At 37.2% G+C, this 24,663-nt stretch overlaps 1 protein-coding gene across 3 annotated transcripts in view; it reads left to right on the forward strand.

Annotated features, from left to right (window-relative positions):
- The window catches only part of TRPS1 (transcriptional repressor GATA binding 1), a 251,599-nt gene extending 227,636 nt beyond the window's left edge, over positions 1-23,963 (forward strand). For all 3 annotated transcript variants that reach the window (XM_046023967.1, XM_046023977.1, XM_046023983.1), the window contains 2 exons: positions 17,491-17,613; positions 20,685-23,963. In XM_046023967.1, coding sequence (XP_045879923.1) covers positions 17,491-17,613; positions 20,685-21,746 — 1,185 coding nt within the window. In that variant the 3' untranslated portion in view covers positions 21,747-23,963. The remainder of the gene's footprint in view (positions 1-17,490; positions 17,614-20,684) is intronic.
- Positions 23,964-24,663: the final 700 nt, after the last annotated feature.

Consider the following 24,663-nt stretch of genomic DNA (forward strand, 5'->3'; position numbering starts at 1 on the left):
CTAGAGGGTCCCAGACTCTGCCCCTGTGGGATAGCTAGTGCTGTTCCTGACTCCCATCCGTCACTGTCCACACGCCATGCTGGTTGGTCATACGCGTTGCCACCCTTGGGTCCTACCTAAGTGGTTCTGCCGTCGTCTTCCCCAGCGTTCCTCCAAATAAATGTTGCTTTCTTTCAGAAATGAGATCTGTCCTCCAGAAAAGTGGGTTTCCTATCACTGAGAGAACCAAAGTAATGAATATTATGAATATATACCTCTGAGAAACTTGGGAAGAAGTGTGAGTTTAGAGTCAGAGGCCGTGTCATCTTTGTATAATAGCAAGTGATGAGCAGTGGGTTAAGCCACTGCCTTCGGCTCAGGTCATGATCTCAGGGTCCTGAGATCGAGCCCCGCATCGGGCTCTCTGCTCAGCAGGGAGCCTGCTTCCCTCTCTCTCTCTCTCTGCCTGCCTCTCTGCCTACTTGTGATCTCTGTCTGTCAAATAAATAAATAAATAAATAAATAAATAAATATTAGAGATGAATAACCTGTAATCGTTAAGTAAGTAAGAGCATGTTTCTTGGGCTCTTCAGTGTCTTGCAGTGACTTGAGGTTTTGATTTCATGGGAAGCAGAGAGTTTTTATCTCTGTTTCTGAAAGAGGCGAAGAGGCAGAGTTTATAGAGCAGTGAATTCCTAAGGGAGAAGATCCTTCCTTTATTGATTAAATATCAGGCATTTAGGTTGTAAGTTTTTTCCTTTCCTGTCTGCGATTCTTGCAAGCCAAGAAGATTTCAACAGGTAATAAACATTCAAAGAAGCAAAGGGGTGGAGAAGGCTGTGCATTGGTTGCTAAGGAAAATCTAAATCAACTTAGAACGAAGCTAAAGGAAACCAATGTTTATGGCTTGGACGAAAATGAATTTTAATTGCAGTTCTAATGGAAAATTGTACCAGCATTGCCAAGTTAAAAATTATATATTTATCTAATAACGAAAGCAAGTCCAATCGTTTAAGCTATGAGCTGAAAAACGTATTTTCAAAATAAGAATTTTTGTTAATGTTTGACTATTAAAGCAGAACCTCTCTGCTCATGTTCTGGGATTACATTATAATAGCATATTGCATAGTAAAATAAAGTAAAAGAGTGAATCAGCTTATAGAAGTTGCTCTGTTGTAAGTGAATAGTCTGCAGAGTTTGCTTTGAAATATGAATTTCAGAACTAGAAGTAGAAGACCAAATATTTTTAAAATGTTGTTATATCTTAGACTACCAGTATTATATTTCCCATCACAGGTTTGTCTAAAGTTTGTTAAAGTAAAAATAAACCATTTAGAATCACCCATGTAAAAATATATGTGTGTATACACACACACACACATACACAAAGGTGAATGTGAACACGTATCTCCTGGGTTAATTGCTGTGCTGTGTATGGACATTAGGATGCTCAAGTATTAACAGCAATAGAGGACTTGGTGTGATACAACAATCATTTTTAAATAACCCTAAATCTACTCAAGTTGAAAAGATTCTGACAGCAGGAGATTTAAACAGCTGCCCTGAGCAAAATAGACACTGCTTTCTTTTAAAGTTGAAAAGGAGAAAGGTAACAATTATCCCTGAGACACTGGAAACAGAGTTGTCTGATTCCCCCCCCCCCCCCCAATGCCTTCACTTCTTATAAAAATAACAGTGTGCTTGGGTTGTGTTAGACAATGGTCGACCTATCAGAAGCAGAGATCGGATAAACAGATCACTAATACAGTAAAAGTATAATTGAAATTAAGAATAGTCTCATATGTGCTTTTAGTACTGCGCTACAAAATTTATTATTTGTCTAAAGTACTTAAAGAATTTTAAGTCAAGATGCCATGTGGAGCCAAGGTACAAAAATAACACTTAAGCCTAAGTACCTCTGCAAGATTAAACTTGATAGGGAATTGAGTAAGGGTAGAAGCCGTGACTATTAAATGCCGAGCCGAGCCGTTCCCCCTTCCTACTTCATCTACTAATCCAGTGTGGCTTTTTATCAAGAGGGTTCTGAGTAAGACCAGTATTCCGGTTCCATCAAACTATTTATTTAGTTGCTATATTAAATAGAATCTATCTAGAGGTATTTTTAGCATAGATTAAAATTCCCAATGTGCCTGCAAGTTATTTGCTCCATAAGAGATTTAGAAAACTTTTTCCCTGAAATTGTCTAACTTAATCTCAATTTATATTTAGTTTTAAAAAGTAAAATTCTGGAGAGAGCCTGACTAGCCAGACTTGAAACGTCCTGCCATTTGCAATGAGCACATAATGGTATCCACTCAGTGGTAGGGGATTTGAAGATCAGAACATTCAAATGAATTTCTTCTCCATTTTAATGATCATATCTCCTTATGTTAATGAACTCAATTCATAGTGATTATTTTCAAATTCTCTCTACATCATTTCTCTAACTGGCCACCAATGTTTGTAATACTTCAGTGTTCTCTGAGTTTCAAAATGACTCGCTGAGATAGGAACTCATATTATTTTTCCATTTCTGATGCCTCCCTCCCCCCACTGTTACCAAAGAATACTCATGTTTTAGTAAATCAGTCTATTTTCATGCTTAAAAAAAAAAAGTCAAGTTCAAGAAAGAATAGCACAGCTGTTCAAGATGTCATATCTTATAAAACAAATCTATTAGGAGGGTCAAATTCTGGAAGGGGTCAAGTTAATGGTATAAGTGGAATAATTTGGTCATTTTCTGAAATTTGTAAACCTACAAACATAAAAGCTCAGCATTAGATCAGCTAATTAGCTAAACCTCTGAGCTAATGGTGATTTTCTTCTTCTTTAAAAGTTAGGACTTTTATGTATAAGGCTCTCTCTACTTTTCTTTGGGGTGGGGGGGTAGCATGTGAATTGCTTTGAATTTTAGTCTGGTACCAATCAGTCTATTCTGTTTATTTCTGAATTATTGCCTTCCTTTGGGATGAATTTAAAAGAATATGACTATTTCCATTTTTATTTTGACAAGGAAATATACATATGGGCACACTAAGTATATATATATATACTACATGCAATGAGTGAAATAAAATATTATAAAGTAGAGAGAAAAAGAGGGATGATCGAAGTCAGATCTAGCTACTTAACCTTCAGAGAGTACACAGTTTTTTGGAGCATGTAATATCTGTAAATGTTTTTTAATCGTGCATAAGTTATTCCTTTTTCATGAAATGCTGCCTGCTGGTTACTTTAGTTTCATTGATTCATTGATTCTGTCATTACACTTTTTATATCTACTTTTCCTCAGAGATATTTTACTTTCTAGTCAGATGTAACCCCTTATTTGGGAAAGAAGTGTAACTTTTTTGTTTTGTTTTGTTTTTAAAGTAAACCCTTTAAAGTACAAGATTGTCCCCCTCTGAACTTCTTAAATTTTAAACTAAAAGACCTAGAATTCACTTTTATGAAAGGAAATGTGCATGCAAATGTGCATATACATATTTTAAGTGTATGTGTACATGTTACTGTATTATGTGTGCATATATATGTATATATGTGTATGTATTTTAATAAAACAGGATATCAAATTCCAAATATTTGCTTATGAATATAAATTTACACCCAGCACCCAAAATTAATTTTTGTACAGAGGTTTCTAAATCTTGGTCTGTATAAATCTAAGTAGATCAACTTTGTGTAGTCTATGAATTAAATATCCATCATCATATTCTATCATAATGTATTAATCTGTGTGATCGCACTATATGAAAAGAAGAAAACTAGCTAGAATGGGTAATATTCATAAGGGAACTTGACCTACCTAGCATTCTTTTATGTTTCAGAAAATTCCAAAGGATACAGCTTCCTTCCCCAAATTTCCACTTGTGTTTTAGGATGAGACATGTATCTTTGATAGACTGATGAGTCTCATGACAGTAAATAAGTCACCACCAAACTGGTTTATTTATGTAATGAAATCCTTAAAGGTCTTATGGAACACAATCAAACGACAAAGAATAGAAGAGAGAGGGGAAGAAAATAGATAGTATTTTCAAGTGCATAATTGTTGTGATAAATTTTAAGACAGTCACCTAAATGCAAGAGAGTTTTAGGATCATTATTCATCCTCTTTTCATGTTGCAAAAACAGAAAAAATAAGAGCTTCTTTGCATACATTTTATACATATGTGCATAGATATGTAACTCTAGATAATTGAATGATATACGTGTATATACATGCGAAAATCTTATTTATTCAGTATTTTCTAAAATCTAATATCTTTGATACTCAGTATCTTTTGAAACTAAGAGAGAAAGTCTTTAACACTCATTGAATTCCTGAAATATGTCAAGCATAGCATTCAGTATTCTCCCATATATAATAATATTTATGTTAATTGAGTGTGTAAGTGAATTGAGAGGACTCTAACACAGTAATAAAAACAAATCCCACGTTCTCGATGTCTTAACTTCCACCTATCAAAATCAGTAATTATTAGGCTGACATATAAGACACTCTCCTAGGTACTCTGTTCCTTCATTTCTTTTTCGGTCTTTTATACACAGTTAATTATATTTCTTCTCCACTCTTCAGGAAACTCTTGGGATTTTTTTGTCTTTAATTTTAACAACATCACCGGTATTTTAGCCCTTTAGAAAACATAAAATTGTTTTAATACAAATAAAAGCAACTAGCAACATCTCACTACATGTCAGTGATAAAATGCTGCATGGATTTGTGTGTGTGTGTGTGTGTGTGCATGCACACGCATGTGTGTACATGTGTCTGTATATGTATATGTACTGTCACTTCATTACATATATACATACACAAATACACACATCAACATATGCCATTTCTACTAGTTTTGCAGATTGCTCACAGGCTCAAGCAAAGTCCATTTCTTTTCCCTCCTGTTATATAATATAGAGTCTAAATATGGCGCATGACTTACTAATTTTATTTTGCATTTCACAAAAGTGAAACTGTTTTCAATCTAAGTCATATTTTTGGTAATGATGATTGCCACATGTATTTCATGAATAAAGCTTCATTTAAGGCACAATCTGCTGATCATGGTGTGTGTGTGTGGTGTGTGCACACACATGTATATTTTAACACAATGTTTATTGAAATCTGCAGAATCCTGTCTTCTAATAGAGATCAATTCAATTAAGCTATCATTAGTTAAATGCCTACTATGTGCAATGTACTGATAATGCAAAGATTGAAAGAAAAAATGGGCCCGCTCCTTGATAGCCCCAGTCCCCTAGAAGTGACTTGCATCTGTAAATAATTGGAAGCTAGCACTCTGCCTCCTCTACCTAAACACTGAGAAAGCAGAGCCATTTGATGATTTAAGACAAGTCAATATATGAGAAGCTAAGGCAGAATTGGCATTCTAATGTTCACACTGACACCAAAGCACCTCTTATGAAGAAGAGTAGTTTTGATGTATGTGGGGTAAATTTATAAATGTGGAATAGCACAGGAAAGCAGCTAAACTGTTTTGGGTTGTTTTTTTTTTTTTGGTTTTTTTGTTTTTTGGTTTTTGGTTTTTGGTTTTGATCTCTGCTTTTCTTTTATGTGTGTTTTTAATTTCAGCTTCTCTGTGAATCTTTTTTTTAATATTTTTAAGAACTTGATAGTTGATGGTATTTGCTTTTTTTTTTTTTTTTTTTTAATTCATATTACTCCACAACAGGGAGAAATGTTTCTTGGAGGCAGATCACTTCAAAAAATTAATTTGAGGTCACTTCTTGCTTTAATATATTTGCATCTTCTGCAAAGATTGTGAATAGTGCAATCGTGGTTGTCTAGGGAAAAAATAATCCTAACAGAAAAGTAATGTAAACATGAGGCAGGCAGAGAATAGAGTTTTAGAAAAGTGAGTTGCTGTGTTTTATTTTCAAAGCTCCTCTCATGAAATAAAAGCTCACTCCCCAGGAGTTTTGTGTCTCAGGCTGTGCTGCCAGGCCTCAGTATTGGTTTCCTGATACTCTGCTCGATGGACAGAATGTCACAGTACGAAATGATTTTAACTGTGCCGTTTGGTAGGAGTGACTGAGGGGTTGTCTCGAGAGTCCTTGATGGGATGAGGTAGTTCTTGCTTTGGTATGTGATACAGTGTGATTAACAAACTCCAGATCACACAGAGAACCGGGTCCGAGTCAGGTTATTAAGAGCAGTTCCCTACTCAGGACGAGGTATTGCCTTGCACTGATATGGTCGTACTGGAGGAGAAATATATGTGTATAAAAACAAAGACAGTCATTGCTTTCTTCTTGAGCAGCTGCAGCCAGTCCCACTAATGGACGTGCAAAAGCAGAAACTGGCAGCACAAGGTATGTGTTCGTTTTTACAGATGGTACTGCAGACAAGTTGGTAATGGAAAAGGAAGTCGTGTACGTGAGCTATTTGAATGTGGCGGGGTGGGGGGGGTGCGGCAGGGGGACAGCCCTATTACAGTGCTTTCCTGTGTAATTGACTGTGAGTTACTGAAGAAGCAGTTTTCCCATGAAAGATTTCAGTTATTACAAAATTACATCATGATTGTTAAGGCAATTCATAATTTCAACCTGTCTTTTTAAAATGTTATTAAAACTTTAAAAATCAGCTTAGATTTCCTTGTCTGCACCGTGCTTCTATAATGAAATTATCTGCTCAAGTTTGGTTTTACCCCTAGCAGGAACAGAATCCTCATTTAAAGATACATCTTCAGTTAGAACAATGACATAACATACTAGGCACTTATTTTAACCGTTGGAAAAAGTGGATTTAAATACCTACGACTTTATGTGTCCCAGGGAAGTACAAAACTGAGTACAAATGAGACAACATTTTAAAAGAATTTTATAGATTAAAAAATTAACTGAAGTTCAGGTTTATGTTTCTTAGGAGTTTTTTTGTTTTGTTTTGTTTTTTTTTTTGGATTTAGGCCCTAGAGGATGAAATGATACAAGAAGTTTTCCCAATCTAGTCTTACCAAGTATTTAGTCCAAATTGCATATTTGGTATCCGAGTCTCTTGTTGACACACATCGGCAGATTTTTAACATGGTTCTTAATTATTTTGAACTTCAGTACATTTAACTGTATTTCCATAATTTGTATGCTGTTCAGTGGAAATAAGCAGCAATTACCATCCTTCTGCTGAGCAGACTACATGCTATGTTTTAACATCTGATCTGTACTGTATCCTCTCAACTTGATAGCCTGTAAAAAGTGTTTAGAGTTCAGAATATTTTGGTCTTCACTGTTCTGTAATGAAATGGAAACTGTATCACACATGAAAAGTATCAAAGTCAGCTGCATAGGTTGATGAAGAACATATACTTTTCTATATAATAATAGGGGAAATAATTATAAATATTTTCATATTATCCAGATCTGAGGAATTTATTAAAATAACCTCATCTTTCAGAATTGGCAGTGTCTTATATTGAATAATGATGATACCACACATTGCAAAAGGTCTTTGCCAGGGAACATACAAGTATGTAAAGTAAATCTAGTAAATTGTTATCTGAACATATGTGTTTACAGAACTTGTCAAAACCCCGGCATCATTTTTGCTGCCCCATCTCTAGCCAAGACTAATGCAAAAACAGAGATTCTGGTTCACAGCTACCCTCCCATGTGACTGGCATTATTAGGAGCTAAGTCAGTGGTGTCATCTAATTTTCTGTTTTTAAACAGAGGCTTATTTTACATGGTTTTGAGGGGGGGCTTGTTTTTTTGGGTTTTTTTGTGTGTTTTGTTGTTGTTGTTGTTGTTGTTGGTTTTCTTTGTTTTTTGTGGGGTTTTTTTGAGATGGAAGGATTAAAACACGTGTACTGTTCCCAACCCCCTTCCCTACCCCTACCTCTCCATCAGCCAAATGTTGTGTTCCTCTGGCTATGACTGTATCTGTCAACTTCAAAACAGATCGTTGCCATATCTGATCAAGGATGAGTCATTTCTTTCTGGTACCTCAAAACTTGCATAATTTCAATCAGCTGTTATAGGGTGGTTTGAAGAGATAAGCATTCTTCAAAACCAAGCTATGGTGAAATATTTTTGGTAAAAATTCCCCAATCGCCTCTTTGGTACTAGGGCCTGAAACATAGTTCAGCATTGTGGCTCTCAAGTGAGGGAGACCTGAGTTTGTATCTTAGCCCTCCTGTATAGCAACTGAAAAACATTGCTAGGCCTCAGTTTTCTCCTCCGTAACGTGGAGGGAAGAAGAAGAAGAAGAACAGTAACAACAACAACAATAATGATACCTGTCTTTTAGGATCATTTTAACAAGGTCAGATAATGAAATGAAAGCTATAGCTTATTATCCTATACATAGTTAAGTCTTGAGAAATATTAGATCTCTGATGGTGATAATTAAAAAGGGACACAGTGTAGTCAAACGAGAGAATTCTATCAGATAATTGAATCAGAAACGGTTTCTGGAACCCAGTCCTGTGTTTTTATCTAGACTTGGAGACTACGACGTATTTTTTGACACTAAATAAGTCAAAGAACCATTCTTAGTCTTGTTACCTCATCAATGAAAGTGGGGGAATAATAGTAACTGGTAATTCATTTTGATCTAAACTGGGATAATAGATGTTAGGAGTTCCTAACCTTCAAATCTGCGGGCATTCAGATATCCATACCAAATGCTTGGATACATTTTGTGAAGGACATTCTTTTGAACAGCCTGAAGTTATTTGTATACAATTTTTTTACTTTTCTTTTCTTTCTTTCTTTTTTTTTTTCCTAGAGAGAGTGTCGTAAATTTTTTTTTAATATTTTGTTTATTTATTTGACAGAGAGAGAGAGAGATCACAAGTAGACAGAGAGGCAGGCAGAGAGGGAGGGGGAAGCAGGCTCCCTGCTGAGTGGAGAACCTGATGTGGAGCTGGATCCCAGGACCCTGAGATCATGACCTGAGCTGAAGGCAGTGACTTAACCCACTGAGCCACCCAGGTGCCCCAAGAGTGTCGTAAATTTTATCAAAAGAATGTTAGGAACCAGTGAAGAACCCTTGATGTATATGTGAATGCTATGAGGATGGAAACAGTTTACGGCCCAGTTATTATCTGTTAGCAAATACGAAAAGAATCCTTTTTTTTTTTTTTAGATTTAATTTATATTTTTAAAGTAATTTCTACATCCAACATGGGGCTCAAACTTAGAACCCCAAGATCAAGAGTTGCATGCTCTCCTGCTTGAGCCAGCCAGCCACCACCCCATGAGAAGAATTCCTGACTATTGTTTGGTATTTTCTGATTCTTCCAAAATAAACATCATCATCATCATCATTATCTATTATAAAGGAAACCCCACACTGATAATATATAAAATAACTCAATTTGTGTTTAAGTGCACAGAAGCTGAACCCTTTGGACATTAGGCTTTTTCTACAAGTTTCTTCTTTATTGTTATCACTTAAGATTTTTACTTTTTGTAATGTGACTAATTCCCATATTAAATGTGTTTACAGGATATACTGTTAAGTAAAATGTGCAATAAATTTATTAAAACAGAATCAACTTTGTTCTCATGCCAAAGTTTGCTTAAGAGGTGCTAACATTGTGCCTCCAAAAAGCCTTTTTTCTTCCTTTTCAGTGTCAGGTCTTGGCACTGGCATGGAAGAAAGCCCCTGTGGAGAAAGCTTCCAATGACTGTTGTAGCCGAAGGTGAAAATGGATCCATGGTGGCAGAAATAGAAGCAGTGAAAGACTTGAGTAGGTCTTCTGACAAGAATGACTTTCACGTGGAATGAAAAAAGACAGTGCAGACATAAATTTTCAACCATAGTTTTAGCTGTCTATGTACATATTGCTGTAAAGGCAGAACAGTGTTATAGAAACAATGTGGGTAGAACTCCAAAGATCTGAGTTTTTCTAGTCCTGGTTCTTTATGTAATTTGGGCATGACGCTGGATATTTGGTTTGCTCATTTACCAAATACGGGGTGAGTCAAAGAATAGAGATGGAGTCCTTCAGACCTACGTAATGGGTTCTATATGTGTGTGATTCACTTGTAAATTCTGCCGATCTGAAGAAACTATGAATGATTAGAAGTGTGGGATATACGTTGCAAATTCTTGATTTGTCTGCTATCTCTTGTCAATAATCACCAGTTGCATCTCAGAAGAAATGGAGCTAATGTGTTTGGCACACTAGCATTTCCTGATACGTAGGGCAACTCCCACATGGTGATGTGTCAGTGCAGTAAGTCTCAGGCACATTCATACCTGGGTACAGTGTATGATTACTCGAGTATGTGTTGCCTCATGTCCTGGAAGAGAGTTCGTTCCATTGCTCCTAGCCAGGGATGTCAGCTTTGTTTACACTTGTCTCCATTATCATTGCTGATGTGTTGAGGAAGTGAATTTAATAAGCAGGGTAAACAGGTTTTGTTTCCAAATTCTGAGATAGGAGATCGTAAGATGGGTGCTTGGCTGAACCTTGGAAAGTCTCTTCAGTATCCTGGCAAGAAATCTGAGGGCAAAGAGGGCTGTTTCGAATCAGGCAGAGACTTGCTGTGCAGCCCATTTCAGCTGCACTGTTCTTCACAGTTCTATTTGGAACAAAAGTCAGCCAAGTTATTGGTAACTATTGCTTTATGTTGGCAGTGTTCTTTCCCTGCTCTTCCTAAAATATCAGGTAGCCTGTGCTTTGGGTAAAATTCAGCCTATTAATTTAAAGACATTCATTGCAAGCCACCATCTATTTTTTTAGTGGTTTTAGGCACTGCATTCTATGCATTCTTGTAGGATCTACTGATAGGTAGTCAATAGCTGGTGAATCCTCACTTGGGGGGAATTAGGAAGGAGAGGTTGCCTTCTGTCACCAGTGGTAAATAACAGTGAAAATGACTAAAATATGAATTGTCATTTATTCGTAATTAGTGAATGCCAACCCACTACATGATAGTAATAATAAATACATTATTTAACATAATAGCAATAATAAATACGTTATTTAACACATATCAACTTTTTTGGTAGTCAGTAGGGCAATGTTATTGATCATTGTCCTGTTATTACAGGACTGTTATTACCCACTTTGGTAAAGGAACACAGAGAGTAAGCTCTCTTATCATTAGATAACTTTCAGCCTTCAAATGAGCTTTATTGGGGCACGTGGCTGGCTCATTTGGTAGAGCACATGACTCTTGATCTTGGGTTGGTGAGTTTGAGCCCCACGTTGGGTGTGGAAATTACTTAAAAATGAAATCTAAATAAGTAAGTAAATAAATAAGATTTATTGATCTAATGTACTTTTGTTTCCTCAGAAAAGTTTACATATAAGTTGCATAAATTTAACTCTCAGTGTTTATGAACATCTCTTAACTTCTCATTTGTGTTGCGTTAACTCCACACTTAGGAGGTTTTTAGCACATTCTACTGGAAACCCTGAGAGATTATAGACCATGTTTGTCATATACGTCCCTGTAACTCCAGTTTGTAGCAGAGTGTCAGGCACATGCTGGACATTCAGTAATTATTACATTCCCAGAATGAAACTGAGTTAAATTTACCATTGAAATTTTATTACTGCAAAATTGTACCAGAAGTTTTTATCATAGCCATCTGTACATGTCGCTAAAGTGAAGTTTGTAAAAGATTCTTGATATAATCAAGTAAACACAGAAATTATTTAAAGTCAAAAAATATTTGAGGTATATCTGCCCTAACAGCATGTATATCATATTTCAGATTGATTTGATTTAAAATGGCTAAGATATAAAAACCATAAAAAATGTGAATAAATACTCTGCCTATCAAAGCTTGTTATGTAATTACATGGTTTCAGTATAGTTCTTATACATAGAACACTAATATAAAGGATCATTTCTGCACAAACTCCTTTTCCAATGGAGACTTAAATCTCTTGGAGATAAGTATCCATGTCTCTAAATGATAAGCCACTCAAATGAATAATTCAATCAAATTTATTTCTTATTAATCAAATGAAATCAGCTGTTAATGAAATTTGAAAACGTTCAAGTGTTTGTTTTGGGCTGATTTTTAAGTAATAATATAAGTAATTGAAACAACTAAACCAATTTTAAAGCTTTTTTTTCCATTTTTTCTTAAGACACGTATGGGTTCACCAATACTTGTGCCACGGCCCAACCCACTGATCCATAACTGACTAAAGAATTAAGCCCCTTAAAAGCAAAATTTGAACCAGAAGCTTTCAGAAAAATTTGATGATAGTGACAACCGCACAATGGTTAGCTGTGAACCTAAATTAATTTGTTTGTTTGATCTATTATTTTAGTCATTATACTTCTTGCACATCAAAGCAGAAAAAAAATTATGTTGGATTTAAAATGTGCTTATATTAAAAGATGTGTATGTCATTTTCTACTTCAAATCCTAACATGATTTATTGTCCAAATTCATCACCTAAATTGCTGTTGTGAAAGTCAGTATTGTGGTCATAATACATTTGAAACGTGGAAAGGAAACAAGTAATCCCGAAGAATTCTCAGTAATTATCACCGAAAACTACTTGCTATCCTTTGGCTGGCCTCAAAAATCCTTACAATTAACTGTTTGTATCACCATCCTTCCTTTTTCACACAGGAAATTAGCAGCCAATAGAAATTATGTAGAGGCAACACAAATGTGACCTAAAAGTTACCAGGCAAGCTATAAAACTCAAAGTTTAAAAAAAAAAACAAACAACAGGGGCGCCTGGGTGGCTCAGTGGGTTAAGCCGCTGCCTTCGGCTCGGGTCGTGATCTCGGGGTCCTGGGATCGAGTCCCACATCGGGCTCTCTGCTCAGCGGGGAGCCTGCTTCCCTCTCTCTCTCTCTCTCTCTCTGCCTGCCTCTCTATCTACTTGTGATCTCTCTCTGTCAAATAAATAAAAAATAAAAATCTTTAAAAAAAAAAAAACAAACAAACAACAAAATCAGTTCCTCGAATTGTTGCTTCTGGACTTTTTCTCTTTAGAAATTTTCATTTGTAGATTTGGATTTGGGACCCACCTTCCCTCACTCCTTCCTTCACTTAAGTCCACAAACAAGTAGAAGAGGCACGTTAGGAAGTCCAAGGGCAGAGAATGTGGTGCTTCTGTGAAGATATACAAGCGTGCAGCTTTCTCTCAGCCTGAGATTCTTACCCCTACCACAGGGCAAGAATCAGGCTAAATATGCCCCCTCAGGAGGGCCAGCGGTGCCATCCCCTAGCTAGGGATTCCTCTCATCTGCTCTCCAGAAAGGACCTTATCTGGGTGACTCAGTTCTCCTCTCTCCTGCATAATGTCATGGAGGTATAAAATATTACTAACTCTTAAACAGCTTGGGGACACTTGGGAGATTCAACTGGTTAAGTGTCGGACTCTTGGTTGCAGCTCAGGTCATGATCTCAGGGTATCTGGCTTCGCGCTCAGCAGGGGAGTCTGCTTCAGATTCTCTCTCTCCTTCTCCCTCTGCCCCTCCCCACTCTCTCTCTCCAAAAAGAAAATAATAATAATAATATAATAATAATAATAATTTAAAAATAAAAAACAGCTTGTAGAAAAGAAGAAATAATTATTATTAATATTATTATTTAGACACACGTGTGCACATATAGAACCATGGACAACATATGACCCTAATGATGTATATAAAGGAGAATTGGAGCCTTGTTCTACCTGATTTTGTATCCTCAGGACCTAGCAAGTGCCTAGCTTCAACTGCTCCTCAAAAATAAGTGTGGGGGCACCTGCGTGGCTCAGTCGTTAAGCGCCTGCCTTTGGCTCAGGTCATGATCCCAGAGTCCTGGAATCGAGCCCTGCATCGGGCCTGCTTCTCCCTCTCCCACTGCCCCTGCTTGTGTTCCCTCTCTTGCTGTGTCTCTCTCTGTCAAATAAATAAATAAAATCTTTAAAAAATAATAGTAAGTGTGAATTGTAAGATTGGAACATTCATTAATTCTCTTGATTTTCTTTTCTACAACATCATTAGTCATCTCTGCCCAACTGGAAGTAAATTTGTCAATCCAAATGAGTGACATTTAGAAGGAATATTTCTTAAAAACTTTTTTTTTTTTCAAAACTAGGAGTGACTATTAATGATTAAAAAAATAATAGCAGGTGAGATTCTTTAAATTCCAGTGGATTATTTTCAATTTTATTAATGTTTAGTCTGTCAAGACAGAGCACTGTCCTAGGTGCCTGGTACTTAGGATATCTGATGACTGTTAGGAGTCATGATTTCGGTCCTTAACAAGCACAGTGTAAAGGAGGATGACAAAATATTTTAAAACTCTGTCATGCATGATAAACTGTGAATGAACTAAAGTCTTTGGTGTCTTTCTCTTTCACGAGGCCGAGTTTGTTTTTAAAAAGTGGGGTGAGGGACACTCCTATTCTGCCTTCCTTTGGCCACAGACCTGCTTCTCTACACATAATTGGGCTAAGGATGTTGGTAACTTCAAAAAGATGCTTTACTCTGTCCAGCCAGGTTACATTACACACAGAGTGACCAGGCCAGGCTCTCAGCTGTTCTGTAGCTGAGGGGTGTGTGGCACAGTTACGATTCTGTGATCACACAGCTAAGGATACTAGCCACGTGGGCCACCTTTGCCACTTCCAGAAATTCCAAGTGCACCAAAACTACCATGAAACAGTGCTTACCGAAGCAATAAATGTGTTTAGAAGGGAGTTAACTCAATATGTGAAATATTTCTCACCTCCCTCCTACTTTCCACCCCCACACAAGTACGCTCCTATTGAATCCTAGGTGTGAACACCTAGATATTTCACTCTGACTCAACTTTCCATTCTCATATTTGATAAGATTGTCACAAATGAACTACAATTGATAATATTCAACTGTATGTCTTAAGCATCTCTATAATGTTCAATAAGCAGATTAAGGAGATGGAAACAAAGCTAGCCAAGTATTTTTCTCGTACCAAATAATAATAATAATAATTGAATCCCTTTGACAAATAGCTAACTTACTGAGTGTTTACTACATCCCTGGTACTGTTTTAATTGTATCCATTTGCCCACATACTACAACAGCTCACACTTTAAAGGTGGGAAATTGAAGCTTTGAGAGGTTAAGTAACTTGCCTAAAGTTGCACCTGGCAAAAGGCAGAGACATGTTTTGAATACAAGTAGTCTGACTCCTAAATCTGATTATTAACCTCCATGCTATACTGACTCTGGGTAAATGAATCCAGAGTAACCCCTGATGTCTTAAATAAGATATAGTTTTCCCAAAATATACCTCTTTAGTGGAGCCTAAGTGCTGCTTAAAGCAAGATAGGCCTGTGGAAACCAGTGCTATAATTTTAGGACTTACCCTCTAACTAATGAAGGGCATTTTCTTTGCAAGAAAATTAAGCACAAAATTGTGCAAGGATTGAAACGCTCTCAGAAACCAGGATTACACCCACTTTGGCATGCTGTGTCAAGCACCCAGGGCAAAAGGAAAGAAAAGCAGGCTGGAGTGAATGGTTACACATTCAGATTTGAGTCTCAGCCATATATGTGGGTTAGTTTCCAAATGGACATTTACATTGCCTTTATGTGGATCAACTTGGTGTTTATTTGCCAAGCGTGTTATTTAGATCTAGGAAAAAGATGGCGTGACCTTAGGAAAGTTTCACAATTTTAACCTAACTAGGCTCCTAACTATCTTTACTTGAGATAAAGGGGGCCCCAGAATGTTTGATAAACATAGCATCTAGTAGTTCATTGATTTTCAGGAGGGAGCAATCTCTACTTTTGCAGGAGGTCCCAACTGGGACTTGTGGCCTGACACCCAGCGTTTGCCGTTGCTCTAACCGTGACATGTTCCTGGTCCTACTTGGGCAGAGAGGGAGAAAAAGGGGAGCCAGAGATTATCTTTGTGCAAAATCTAGCTTTTATTACATCACCTAAAGTAGCACGACCTGCTACACTAATGAAATCGTGTTCTTGGTTGAAAAGGGCAATTGTTAGCCTGACTTTGTGCACACTAAAAACATTCCCCCAATCTTGTTAAATTATTGCTCTCATTTCAGATTTTTATGGCTGTGCAGCTTACCAGCCCTCATTTCTTTACGTTTCATTCATTTTCCTTGTATTGATGATTAATGGAGGATGTCGAATGTTAGAGTGAGCAGGCATCAGCAATTGCAAGATCATAATTAGTTTAGCTGACGAGGGCCTCTGATAGCACTTGCATCTGGATGGAAAAATTACCCTATAGGGAACTGGCTGCTCACCAGGTCTTTTTAGTGATACATTGTGAAACACCCGATGAATCAAATGCCCTTTCAATGCCAAGAAAGTGTTCCAGTCTTGAAGCCAAAATTATGTCTGCAGAAAGCTTTCCATTTGAAATGTATCAGAGTACAATTATAACCATTGTATTTTCTTGGCAGGGATAGCACTGGTCTACAGTATGGACTCAAGTTAAATAAATTGCCTAAATTTTATGAATCCCTGAAATTTTGACTTACAGTATTTGTAATTTTAAATTTATAATAAAATTGGGTTCCAGAAACATTTTTCCACTCCTTATCTAACGTGCATATTTTATCATTAAAGGCTTCGCTTCCTAGAGAAAGGAGAGTGAAGTTGCAATTCAGGCTGTCTTTTTTTTTTTTTTTTTTTTTTTCTTGCAGCAAGAGCATTTCATTTCCTGCCTGTTAGTATTTGCGCCTACAAACACAGCCTGACTTTTGTTTCAGTGAGTTTAATGGAATCATTACTTGATAGCAAGAATGGAACAAGCAATACTAATTATCTACTTTTAAATATTCTTAGATTATTTTTGAATCTGGTGATTACAGAATTCAGCCTACTAAAATCAATTTGTATTCGGAAACGCTTGTGATTTCCAAGTCTGAGGCAAATAAAATAAATAGCCATTGATGGGACTAGCTTGTCTGGCTTCCACAGGCACCTCATAAGCGTTCTCAGTAATACTGTACTTCGAGTTGGCAACAAGTTTCGACTGGTCCCCTCAGCTCTGGGAAATAGACGGTGTTCTCTTTCAAGTTTACCATTGCAACCCCCAAAACTAGAATTGAGTGTGTGATATCCTCTTAATACTTGTGTTACATGAATGACATCCAAAAAGACACAAATCAGGTTTAATTTTAAATGCTTTATATTCCGCATTTCTTCCACGCTTCACTCTATTTTTATAGCTCAGGTAGCCCGTGCTCCCCCTTCGCCAAAGTATATTAAACATATCACCACGTTCTGTCTTGTGACTTTTTGTTTTGACACTTTTAGAAGGTATATTTTAGGGTTCAGCATTTAGGAGCCATCATTAAAGGCACAAAACCCAAAGTTCAAAAAGTTAAAGCTGTTTCTGTGAAAAGCCTTTGGTGTTGCACACACCTCATCCATCACTGTAGGGTTAATTATAATGAAAATCAGTGGTGCCTATTAAACACAATTGAACCTGACCTCATTATGGGCAGTGTGGTTTTATACTGTCATTGTTGCTAGTCTAAAGACAAAACTCCTGGGTTGATTTGGTCTAACTCCACTGATCATGTGACTCACCTCTGACCTTGTGTTTTTTTCCCGTTTCAGAGGCGTAGAGGCTCGGGTGTTTTTTGTGCCAATTGCTTGACCACAAAGACCTCTCTCTGGCGAAAGAATGCAAATGGCGGATATGTATGCAACGCGTGTGGCCTCTACCAGAAGCTTCACTCGGTAAGAGCTTGTTAGACTGTTTGAGGAAAAGCTTTATAAAGCAGCCTGGTCTATAGTGTGATGTGTACCATTCCCTGGCTTGCAATGCCTGCTCCCGCAGAGTTTAATACAGTCACTCGGAGAGCACCTGTGATTTATGGTGAAATGGCCTTAGATGTTATGGGGAGATATATGTGAGATCATTAGTAATGCATTATGTTTCTTTTGATATAAGCGAGGAAATGATTGATTTCTGGGAACTTCCCATAACAGACAGTTGCACTAATGGTTATCAGAATTTGGTGAAATTAATTTAGGCAGGAAGGAGAAACCTTGAAAGTTCAAAAATACATAAAAGTGTTTTAAAAAGAGGATTCTCTTATTTCACATAAAATACAGGGCAGGGAAAGAATACTTATTTCCACGTTAAGTTCAGAATTTGCAAGTGTCATCTTGGCTGCTTTGGGGACTAGAAGTCAGGCACGTTCAGAAGAGTGGTTCTGAGCTAGAACCCGAGAATGCCAGGTGGATCTCGTCAGTTCTTCGGGGGATATATTCGAGGAAGGTATTTCAGGGCCGGAACAGCTCACATCCCAGTAGAGTAAGGTGTGAAGGCGCTTTGTGTTTCAGACTCTCTGGCTGGCTTCCTTCTGTGGCTCACCGAGGTGCTTCCAGAACTTTCTTCTCAGATTTTAGTTAGAATCCTCTGATAAAGTTTAATTAAATCTCACAAATTCCCCTATCTCTATATGCATTTACTTCCTGAAGGATTTTTTTTTTCTTTAGGAAGTTCATCTGCTGACAAGAGCTGCCTTTAAAAATAGGAATACCCCACTTAGTAAAAAGAAATCCATTTCCCTCTGCCTTTTTCATTTTGTTTGGCATTCTACCATAGCTCTTAGCACAGCCAGTGAATAAATTACAGCTACAGGGAATACGATTTTAGACAAAACGTCCTCATAAATGGACCATTGGAAGCACTCTTTAAAAAATGCGTGCCGCCAACAACACTAATTGGTGGTAAACTGTAAAGCCTTAGTTATTACATGTAGCTAACAGAGAGATTCTCCCCCCACCACTACATTACCTTCCTTTTGCTTCACCTTCACCATTTTAGCACAGCAATAAGCTTTCATTTAATGAGTACTGACATTAATGATTTTAATTGAACTCTGGCCAATCGCAGGCCAAGAATTAATTAAACTACCGCTCTTCCAGATTATGATAATTTAACAACTGTGATATAAAGTAAACTCTTTTTTTTTTACAATTATTTTAATATTCATCTCTCCAGAGGCAAGCTGTGTTCAGTTTTGAGTTTCTTTACATCGTAAACTTAAATACATAAAGGTTATGCACACATCTCATGTCAAAGACTGTCACAGAAGTTATAAAAGTTTTCAAAGTGTATTAATGCAAATTTCTGGTTTCCTTATAGGTAGATATTAAATACTGCATATCTTCATAATACAAATAGGAGCTCTTTATAAACCTGAGCATTGAACATTCCTGAACAAAATAAATGAATGTGGCATATCCAAGGGATGTGACATTTTCCTTCCGAAACCAATAACTGAGTTGTCAGTGACAAGCGTGTTATCTTTCTTGCCTTCAAAATGCCTCTGTGACAACAGAAACATTCCAAAAAGGATTTATATTTATATTTTGTTTAAGATATAAGAGGTCTCTCTTGCATTACGGTACATTCTTTCTAGGAATAATTCACAGGTTACATATTTTTTAATATATATGCATATATATATTTCATATTCTGTGTAGAAATTATTTGATTTCAGTAATCTTTTGGGAAAATCAGGTTTTAGCCTGAAAACTCTTGAAAACTTCAAGAGTTTTCTAAATTTCCACCTGTAAATATGCATTAATTTATTAAAATTACTCTTTTTATTTTATAAATCAAAGTTAGAGCTCTCACTGCAAGTTAAATTTTTGGTATAGTTTTATCTATGGGTTTTAGTCCTGTAATATAAATGCCTGTTGAACATGTACATAACTACCAATCATACAGTGCTTAAGCTGAATAAAAAACAAGCCTAGTGAAAGTCAGCATTCTAACTAAGTACAGAGTAGAGTGACGTATCATGTATTTGTACCAAAGCTACAAAAGAATTTAGAATTTCAACAAAAAACAAATGCTTTACCTGTTGATAAGTAAAAATTTCCATAGCGATTATATGCAATACTGTTAAACATGGAGAAATAAAAGTGAGAGCTGGAAAAAAAAAAAAAAAGTCTCCCACTGATAGGGCTTTGAGTACCTGATATCTTTATTCATGATTCTGCTCATTTGTCTTTATTTTTGCACGGATATGTAATACTTTATATTCACATTTGCAGTGATTTAGAAGCATACACATATTTGTCAGCTCAGGCTACCAAAACAAAATACCGTAGACTGGGGGGCTTCAACAGCAGAACAGATTTTCACACGGTTCTCAGGGCTGGAGGTCTGAGGTCAAGAGTCCCAGTGTGGCTGGGTTCTGGTTGGAGAGCTCTCTTCCTGGCTTGGAGAAGGCCTCCTTCTCTCTCCATCCTTATCTAACCAAATCTGCCTCCTGAAGACCGGCTCTCCAGATCCAGACACACTGTGGGGTAGGGCTTCCACATACGAACAAGGGGACCCCGTTTGGTCTGCAGCACTGTAATTTTGCCACAGTTGTCATTAAAGCCTAGCTCCCGCGTTTCTGTATTGACATCCTAGTGCATGACTCAGAAGTTGAGAAATAATTGCAGAAAAATCGTGTTTCTTCAAAGAACTTTCTACACAGTTTTATCACTAAATGATGCAATTCCAAAATCTATTGAGTTTGGGAAAGCTGTTTTTTAAGTAGATGAAAGTTTTCAGGGCTCCCTGCAGAGTTGGACTTGATTTAATTAGGCTAAAATAGTGTGCTTTGGTGACTGCCTCTGATCCTGCTTAGGGCAAGAGGAGGAGATTTAGTAAACCTATAACGTAGAGTCCTACCCTTGCTTTGAACTTAAGCGTGGTTCATGTTTGTGAGGAATTGCTAATGAGTTTTAATGTATTTTCTCACGTTTCCCTTTTATGTATTGTGCGTGTGTGTTCTCTGCAGACTCCCAGGCCTTTAAACATCATTAAACAAAACAACGGTGAGCAGATCATTAGGAGAAGGACAAGAAAGCGCCTTAACCCAGAGGCACTGCAGGCTGAGCAGCTCAACAAACAGCAGAGGGGGGGCAGCGAGGAGCAGGTCAACGGAAGCCCCTTAGAGAGGAGGTCGGAAGACCATTTAACCGAAGGTCACCAGAGAGAAATTCCACTCCCTAGCCTGAGTAAATACGAAGCCCAGGGTTCATTGACTAAAAGCCATTCTGCTCAGCAGCCGGTCCTGGTCAGCCAAACTCTGGATATTCACAAAAGGATGCAACCTTTGCACATTCAGATAAAAAGTCCTCAGGAAAGTACTGGAGACCCAGGAAACAGTTCATCCGTGTCAGAAGGGAAAGGAAGTTCTGAGAGAGGCAGTCCCATAGAAAAGTACATGAGACCTGCAAAACACCCAAATTATTCACCACCAGGCAGCCCTATTGAAAAGTACCAGTACCCCCTTTTCGGACTTCCATTTGTACATAATGACTTCCAGAGTGAAGCTGATTGGCTGCGGTTCTGGAGTAAATATAAGCTCTCCGTTCCTGGGAATCCGCACTACTTGAGTCACGTGCCTGGCCTACCAAATCCTTGCCAAAACTATGTGCCTTATCCCACCTTCAATCTGCCTCCTCATTTTTCAGCTGTTGGATCAGACAATGACATTCCTCTAGATTTGGCGATCAAGCATTCCAGACCTGGGCCAACTGCAAACGGTGCCTCCAAGGAGAAAACGAAGGCACCGTCCAATGTAAAAAGTGAAGGTCCCTTGAATGTAGTAAAAACAGAGAAAGTTGATAGAAGTACTCAAGATGAACTGTCCACAAAATGTGTGCACTGTGGCATTGTCTTTCTGGATGAAGTGATGTATGCTTTGCATATGAGTTGCCATGGTGACAGTGGCCCTTTCCAGTGCAGCATATGCCAGCATCTTTGCACGGACAAATATGACTTCACGACGCATATCCAGAGGGGCCTGCATAGGAACAATGCACAAGCGGAAAAAAATGGAAAACCTAAAGAGTAAAACCTTAGCACTTAGCACAATTAAATAGAAATAGGTTTTCTTGATGGGAATTCAATAGCTTGTAATGTCTTATGAAGACCTATTAAAAAAATACTTCATAGAGCCTGCCTTATCCAACATGAAATTCCCTTCTTTTATTCTTTCTTTTGATGAGTAGGTTACCAAGGTTAAAAAGTGAGACAAATGGTCAGGGAGAAGAAAAAAAAAATGGAAGATAGTAAATAGTCACGTTTTAGAACTAGTTATGTCAAAAAAACCATCTTGGCAAATGTGTACTGTGGAAATGGTCCATAAGAAGTATCACCTGACTCTCATTATTACGTTTGTAAAGAAAGAGAACAAAGCTATCTAGAATTTTGAAAGGGTTTACATATTATGATACTAATGCAGTATTGGGCTGGCCATTGGTCCATTTGTTCATAAACCCAGACGTTGTTGCCTAAATTTAGAAGTATCACGAAATCCTAGGCAGATGAGGAGAAATCTCCCAGGGCAGTGAAAGGAAAATGGCGCCTCTTACAGCAGTCTCCTCTCATTGACCATGTTCCGACCTTGACCTAGAAATGCGAGCTGTGGTTAGGCTTGGTGAGAGAGCAGCAAGGAAGGTGACAGCCGACGGCACGGTGACTTTGGCCAGCCCTGCCTGTACATACACATGCACACCCTCTCTGATATTTTTGTCCTTTAGATGTTCAAATACTCCTTTCAAAAGTAGTCCTTTTGTTGGCAGTTTAGGTTCATTTTGTCCAAATATATATGCATCTTTACAAAACAGTGTCCTCAGTGCTTACGTAGTTATTTTTTTTTTTTTTTTTAAGCCAGATGTTTCTTTCTCATATGTGATAAAGCGGTCTGGATTTGTTTTTAAACCTCCTCTTGGTCACCAATCTCACTTGGCACGTTTTATAACTAAAGGGATTCCACCCCCCCCCCCCCCCGCCGCCCCAGTTCAAAAAGATTAGATGGATACAAAAGTTCAGACCATGGGCTGAATTTGTTTAGAGTACATGGTATTTCTCTACAAGGTAACCTGCTGTATTATTTATTTTCTTTTGGTTAAATAGAAGTTCCAAACTTTGTGGCCAGGCAGCGTCTAAGGTTACGTTACCACAGACTGACAGTTGGTATATGTACCAGTCACTCCCTTCATTAGATTTATACAGGTTTAGTTAAGTAGCATTAAATAGGATTCTTAGAAGTCTATCTTCATAGTACTTTTAATACTTAAGGCTTTGTAAAACTATCCATGAAGGGAAAGCTCCTCAGCATAACTGCTCAGGGAAATAGGGCTACATAACTGAACATTAAGTAATTGGTTAAAGGTGCTGTTAGTCGAGCCTCAATGCTTGCTACAAGGATGTATGTACAAGGACTGACTTTAATAATTTGCATTATATTGTCCCAACCAGTAGTTTATTTTTTGCCACGGAGATGTAGAAGATATTACAAGCTACTGGATGCACTGTCAGATTAACTTATTTCATTAAAGAAGTTGGGAGAACAAATAGGAAAAAAAAAACTTATTTTTCTAGTAAATATTAATGTATTACATTTCAAATAATGGTGCCTGACATATTGAATAATTATTTTCTACAGTGTACGTATGCAACAAAGATATTCCATCATGCATTAGAGTCAGTTCTGGCTCTGCCTAGCTGTTTACATTTGCAAATGTAGCAAACAAGGTAATGAAGCAACTATTTCTATTGCGGTAGATACCTTTTTTGTGTGTGTGTGTGTGCATTAAAGTTGTAAACGGTAACATGAAACAAATGAAAGTTCTTGATATAATGGTATGGAAAACAAGAAGGAAATGAAAATATTTTTATGCCTACTTAGGAAAAAAAAGGGTAGCACTATTCATTCCAAGTACTTTTTTTTTTTTTAATTTTTAAGCTCTTAACTCACATTGTTATGCTTAAAATGATAAACATATATCCTCTTTTTATTGCTTTTGTCTATGTTTCGGATGAAACATTTCAGAAATTATTTTGATACGCGCTGCCGGCCCCCGCAGCACTGGTGTTTTTATTGCGTTCTGTAGCCGCGTTTGCACTCAGTTTTACAGAATTCCCAGTTGCTCTGTATTGTTTTGTTGTGTTTGGGTTTTGTTTCTTTTTCCCAGTGCCAGGTCTTTGTTCCTTCAAGTTGGATGGCAGGTAGAGTTCAAGCAGTTTGTGACTGTCGTAGTGAATGAAGTTAAAAATGTCTTTCTGATGTGTTGTCATTTCCATTCTTGCATTTTTGTTTTCATGTTAAAAACAAAAACAAAAAAAAACAAAAACAAAAAAAAAAACAAAAATAAAGGGGGAGAGAAAGAGAAAAAAAAAAAGAAATCAGGACTAAGCCTTCAGCTTCAGTTTCATTTTGAAAGGACCCTATTCTGATCTCACCTGTCTAGCTCTACTATTCACATAAACTGAAATAAAGAGGTGGAGTGAGGAGCTCTGACATGCAAATCATGTGATGCTGATTTATCTTTCTTAGGAATTTCAATGAATGCATCTCAGGATGTACAGGCAGACTTGAGAGGTGGCCATTAAAGATCTCAGAAAGAGAGGAGATGTCCCAAACAACAAAACAATATTTCATTTTCTTAGTAAAAAGACTAGTTAACGAAGTGCACTGTGGCAACCCTTAAGCAACATTATACATGGACTGCTCAAATCAGCAGAATGCCAGAAGTTTGGTTAACTTGGGCAATATTACAGGTATGACTCTTTGGGCAAAACTACTCCATAAACAGTGTCTCCAGTGTGTCAGACACAAATAGGTTGTTCATTTTTGGCATGTATTCCTTTTTATTTTTCTTTTTTTTTTTTTTAATCTGATTTTTGTTTTCTCAGACATAGTAGTAATGATTAGCATTGGAAAATACATATCACTATTCTTGGAATATTTATGGTCAGTCTACTTT

The sequence above is a fragment of the Meles meles genome, chromosome 1, assembly GCF_922984935.1.
Source record: "Meles meles chromosome 1, mMelMel3.1 paternal haplotype, whole genome shotgun sequence".
NCBI lineage: Eukaryota > Metazoa > Chordata > Mammalia > Carnivora > Mustelidae > Meles > Meles meles.